The sequence below is a fragment of the Myotis davidii genome, unplaced genomic scaffold, assembly GCF_000327345.1.
Source record: "Myotis davidii unplaced genomic scaffold, ASM32734v1 scaffold309, whole genome shotgun sequence".
Classification (NCBI taxonomy): Eukaryota; Metazoa; Chordata; class Mammalia; order Chiroptera; family Vespertilionidae; genus Myotis; species Myotis davidii.
The window spans coordinates 6,657,025-6,662,892 of NW_006383013.1; the positions used below are offsets into that span (position 1 = coordinate 6,657,025).

A 5,868-nucleotide genomic window follows, 5' to 3' on the forward strand; every position below is an offset into this window, starting at 1 on the left:
CAGTTTTTTCACTACTGATTTGGGGCAAAACTGAGTAAGAGTTCTGGGGGAGAATTAAAAGCAAATGAAGGGAGACCTACAAAACATGTCTTATTACAACTAGTGCTGGGATTAGGATGAGATGTGTGTGGCAGTCATGTAAGCGTTGGGGGATCTGTTTTTAAAATATTAATATTTTATTCAAGGACTTTTTTGCATTATCTATACTAATAAAAGGGTAATATGCTAGTTAAACGGGGTCAACAGGACATCTTCTGGACGTCCGGCTTCCTTCCGGACAAAGCCACAATGGCAGGGGCTGAGGCAGAGGCAGTTAGAGGCGATCAGGCCGGCAGGGGAGCAAGCCGTTAGGGGTGATCAGACAGGCAGGGGAGCAAGCCATTAGGGGCGATCAGGCCGGCAGGGGAGCAAGCCGTTAGGGGTGATCAGGCAGGCAGGGGCAGTTTGGGGGCGATCAGGCTGGCAGGGGAAGGCAGGCCTAAACTGGCAGTCAGACATCCACCAAGGGGTCCCAGATTAGAAAGGGTGCAGGCCAGGCTGAGGGACACCCCCCTCCCTGCTTCCAGTGCACAAAAACCAGGGCCTCTAGTTTTATTTATAAACATTTAAAGACAATTTTAACTTTTTAAATTTATTTCTTTAATTGAAAAATTTTAAAACCCAATTATTTTTGTAGGTAACCATTTTTCTTTAAGACAACCATTATACTTTGATATGAAGAAGAAGTATTTTATGCACATTTCCCAACCTGTCACAGGTAATATTAAAGAGATATACTTAAGAATCATGATTTAATAAAATTAAGAATTTGTACTACTTCATCAAGGATATTAAGTGAGATTGACTTTTTAAAGTAAGTACACAGTGCCAGAAGTTTTCCTCACCATTAATGTTGTACCATCAATGCCAATACCGATACAGTGAAAAAGGTAAATAACATCTTAGAGTTATTATAAAAATCACTCTGACTCCACTCTGATTCCTGAAAGGGTCTTCGGAACCCTCCTGGATCTATAGACTACACTTTGAGAACTGCTGCCTTAAAGGATAAGGTTTTTATTTTGTTTTGTTTTTTTAATCCTCACCTGAGGATATGCTTTTTTAAATTTATTTTAGAGAGAGAGGATGGAAGAGAGAGATAGAGACAGAAACATCAATCAGTTGCCTCCTGTACTCGCCCTGACCAGGGTTTGAACCCACAACCAGGTATGTGCCCTGACTGGGAATCAAACTCACAACATTTTTGATGCATGAAACACACTTCAACCAGTTGAGCACCCAGCCAGGGCCATAAGCTTTCAACACTATCCATAACGTCATCCGTTACAGGCTAGGATCCTCAGTCAAATGGGGGCAACATAGTTATGGTTATCCCCAGTTAGTTTGCAAAAATAAGTGGTGAAGAATGGAAGCAAATGGACTCATCTGTCATATAAATAGTTCTGAGCCATATTTAAGGCTAAAGACCAGGTATGAATGAACAAGATGTGAAAGAATCTGAATGCCAAGAATATAATCAATGACCATTTTAGGGCAAACGAGTGGAGAAATACCACCCCATCCCTCCCTCACCTCCCAGCCACCCAGGAATGAGGGAGCGGAGGAAACTACAGCTGGGCAGGCAGATCCACGGAACATACCACTGAACATGCCTAGGCTGTTCTGAGATCCTGGGGCCTGCCTGCCTGGCGTCGGAAGCTTTCTTCTGACACTTCCCAGCAAAGCCTTGGGCAACTTCCAAAAACCACTGTCTCATCAGTCTCCTCGTGTGTAATATGAATATAATATTAATACCTTCCTCACATGATTGTGGTGAGAAGTACAAAGCATTGAGCGTAGTGCCTGGGAGAGTAAGCACTCAGTATGCGTTATCTTACTAAAAATAAGAAACATACTGTGTATTGATTCACTGCCCAGCACTCAGTAACTTTCGCCACATGTGTAAGTGCTTCATCACCCCTTTGTCTCGCCAGTGTCAGGTGTTAGAAAAGGTTACTGCCTCCCTCCAGCTACACCGGGAAGCCTGTCTGGACCTGTCACTTCATCCTTGCTGCTTTTAGGGCAGAGGCTTTCTCACCAACAAGAGAAATCTGACGCTTAAATAGGAAAACGCATACAGTAATGGGCAAATCGGTAAGTAAAAGTGGAAGTGTTTATTATATGGTAGAATGACGTTTTATCTTTTCCTAAAACTGTTTTTACTGGTGTTAAAGGCATGTCTGAAAAACAAAGGAATTGTTTTTAAAAAATTGAAACGAGCAAAACATTTAACTTATCAACAGAAAAAATTATTAGCCTTGCTTTTTTGCTCTTCTCTGTGCCAGACAAAATAACGCCCCCCACAAATGATGTCCACACCTAATACCCAGAACCTGTGAGCAGGGCACCTTATACAGCAAAAGGAACTTTGAGATGGGGAAATTATCCAGGATGATTCTGGGGGGCCCTAGGTAATCACAAGGGCCTTTCAAATGCAGAGGGAGGCAGGAGTCAATTAGAGAGATGTGCACAGAACAAAGGCACAGAGAGATGCAGCACTGCTAGCTCCTGAGGCGGAGCCTGGGGCACATGTCAAGGAACGTGGCCGGCTGCTGGAAGCTGGAAAGTGCAAGGAAACCCATCCTGCCCGAGAGCCTCCTGAAAGGAATGCTGGCCTGACAACACCTGGATTTTAGCCGAGTGGCATCCAGGTTGGTCCTCTGAGCTACAGAACTGTAAAATAATAACACTGTGCTGTTTAAGCCACTAGGTTGGTGGTAATTTGTTACAATTGTAAATAGAAAATGAACACAGCCCTCCACGGTTATCCAGTTACCCTTGCAGCTAGGTTACTAGGTGAGGACTAGCAACTCCTCTGGCTTCGCCAAGCTCTCCAGTGCAGCTTCCGGCCATTGAAATCCCACAAAATCAGGTACTTAGCACTAAAGACAGTGCCCCCCTTGAAGATTTGGATTCAAGAGGTTTGGGACCCAAAAATATCCACATTTAACTGGTGATTCTATTAGAGACGGTTGGTGGTTCACACTCAGAGACATTCATTTCTATGCGTAAGGAGTTGACAATTTAGGTTCAGAGTAAATGCAATTCTAATCCCTAATAGATAAAGAAATATGCATACCTCCCAGACAGGTCAATAGCAAGGGACAAGAGTGAAAGGCTGGAAATGGCCCAGAAATCAGAAACCCTTCCATATGCTGATGATAACAAAAACAGTTTGCAGCCCAGCCAACATGGCTCAGTGGTTGAGCCATTAACCTATGAACCAGGAGATTACGGTTTGATTCCCGGTCGGGGCACATGCCCAGGCTGCAGGCTTGATCCCCAGTGTGGGGCATACGGGAGGCAGCCGATCAATGATTTTCTCTCATCATTGATGTTTCTAAATCTCTCTCACTCTCCCTTCCTCTCTGAAATCAATAAAAATATATTTTTTAAAACAAACACAAAAATGGTTTGTAGAATTAAGCCAGAAGAGACCTCTGCCTGCTTCAGGCTGGGGAGCAGGTCAAGTAGACCTGGCAGCCTCTGCACTCTCATGGAGAAGCATCCCCGAGGAGCACAGACCTGAGCCGGATCCCTTCCTGGCCTCCCACCTGTCCCACCTGTTTCTTTAGGAGGAGGTGGTGACGTGCTGGTCCAGGGTGTGTCATCTTCAAATTGAACCCAGCTGCTGATGGCCGAGGCCAGGTCAGGTGGGGGCTGCCCAGGGCTCCCAGGAGGAGAGGCCACTTCAGAGATGAGGCCCATCTTCTCGGAGGAGTCATCCTGCTCCGAGTGGGAAAGGTCCTGAGAGCCTCCATCCGCCGCGTGGTTCTCCCCAGAGGAGCTCTCGGACTGGTCTGAGGATGACGACCGTCCCGGGAGGCGCCCTTCGGTGGCCCCTGAAACAGACACCGGACAGCATATCACTTCACGTGCAAGGATGGAAAAACAAAGGATAGGCAAGGGGTGATCGCAGGACTCACCATTACAGTGAGTGAGGGTAAAGCAGCAGTCATGCCCATCTGCCTCTATGCCAGAGGAGTGTTTTCCTAGCAATGTTTTCAAAACTATAACCTCAGCATGACCAGGCTAGATTGGGGTAGTCTTGTCCACTGTTCTTATCTCAGCATCTACACCAATTCTTGAGGGTCACAACTAAAAATGCCCACAGAGGCCAAGCAAGAAATATAACTGAGTCGAAGGAGAAAAGCAAAAGGCAATAGGGACTGGTAGAGAGTATGGCTGACCTGGAGCGCTTCTGTCTGGACTAAAGTCACTTCAATTTAAACCTCAAACTCCACACAGTCCTAATTACACACCTGCAGGCTACCAGGTGCAAACCCTGCACCAGTGATAACTAAACATGGCAGAAGCTCTTCCCTCAATTTGTTTCACTTTATTGGTCTTGAAACATTTAACAGCCTTCAAATAATTGTGTTTTTCTTTTTAAAGAACTATACTCTGGTTGTGGTGGTGGTTACACACATCTATACATGGAAAATTCATCAACTGTATATAAAAAGTGGTCCATTTTACTGTGTAAAAACTTTTTAAAAATATATTTTTATTGATTTTAGAGAGGGAGGAAAAGGGCGAGATAGAAACATCCATGATGAGAGAGAATCATTGACTGGCTGCCTCCTGCATTCTCTCCCCCTAACCCCCTGCTCCCACACTAGGGATTGAATCCACAACCAGGGCACATGCCCTGACCAGGAATTAAAACATGGCCTCCTGGTTCATAGGTCGATGGTCAACCACTAAGCAACACCGGCCAGGCAGTGTATAAAAACTTTTTAAAAATTCAAACTAGCAAACAAACTAATAAAGCCTTTAGATTATCATGGCCAAATAAATAAATAAATAAATGAGCCACATATGTAATTTTAGTTCTAGTAGCCACATTAAAAAAAGTAAGAAGAAACTGGCAAAACTACTTTTAATATATATATTTCAACTCAGTATGTTGAAAATTTATAATTCCAACACGTAATTGATATAAAACTTGTTAATGAAAATTTTAACTTTTACTAGGTCTTTGAAATCCAGTGTATTTCACACGTTTAGCACAATTCGGTGCAGACTAGCTACACCTCCAGGACTCATAACGGAGGCACACCTCGGAACTCACACTTGCCAAGTGCTGTGAATGAAGCGGGCTGGTTTCGGTTTAGCAGAGGCAGGTGTAGCAGAGGCACTTACAGTAGAACAGAACCAGCTGACATGGCTCTGCAACCATCTCCTGTACCCTACCTTGAACTTCGTGCCTTGACACGAGTTCCCTAGAAGCCAGGTTGGCCATCTTCATCATGATCATGGGTGACAACTATAGAGCTTTTCCATGAGCCGGGCACATACATTAATTCATTTACTCCTCACAACCACCGTGAGTTAGGTACTGTGGTTATCTGTGCTGCACATAGACTGCCACACAGAGATGTTGAATAAAAAGTCTATCCAAGGGCATGTCACTCATCTGTGATGGAGCCAGGATTTGAGCCCAAGCAATCTGCCTCTACAGCCTGTCACTCTTAACAGCTACACTTTAAAATTTGAGAAAATCCAAGTTGCTGCTGGGAGCAACAACCCAAAGGGCTGAGTGTAAAACACATTGCAAATAGAAAGTTTACGCTACTTGGAAGAAAGCAGCCGATACTTGTGCTGTTTCCAGGCCCTTGTGTGGGAACCCAAGGTTCCTAAGATGCTTCCTCCAGATTTCTAACCAGAAGAACCTGCATCTCAGGAAAGTGACAGGCTGGCTCTTTTTTCCTTATGAAGATTCCACACAAAGAATAATCAAGTGAAAGCCATAGCAAGCAGGTGTGGTTCTTTGCCAATCCTTTCCCTTAGGAAATGAAAGCACCGCTTACCCTCAGAAGGGACGGG

The 5,868-nt window shown here is 44.5% G+C and overlaps 1 protein-coding gene across 1 annotated transcript in view; it reads right to left on the minus strand.

Annotated features, from left to right (window-relative positions):
* Positions 1-5,868, minus strand: part of STON2 (stonin 2) — a gene marked incomplete at its 5' end in the record, with an annotated part of 109,071 nt that extends 103,203 nt beyond the window's left edge. The window contains 2 exons of the mRNA XM_015558008.1: positions 3,594-3,881; positions 5,853-5,868. Coding sequence (XP_015413494.1) covers positions 3,594-3,881; positions 5,853-5,868 — 304 coding nt within the window. The remainder of the gene's footprint in view (positions 1-3,593; positions 3,882-5,852) is intronic.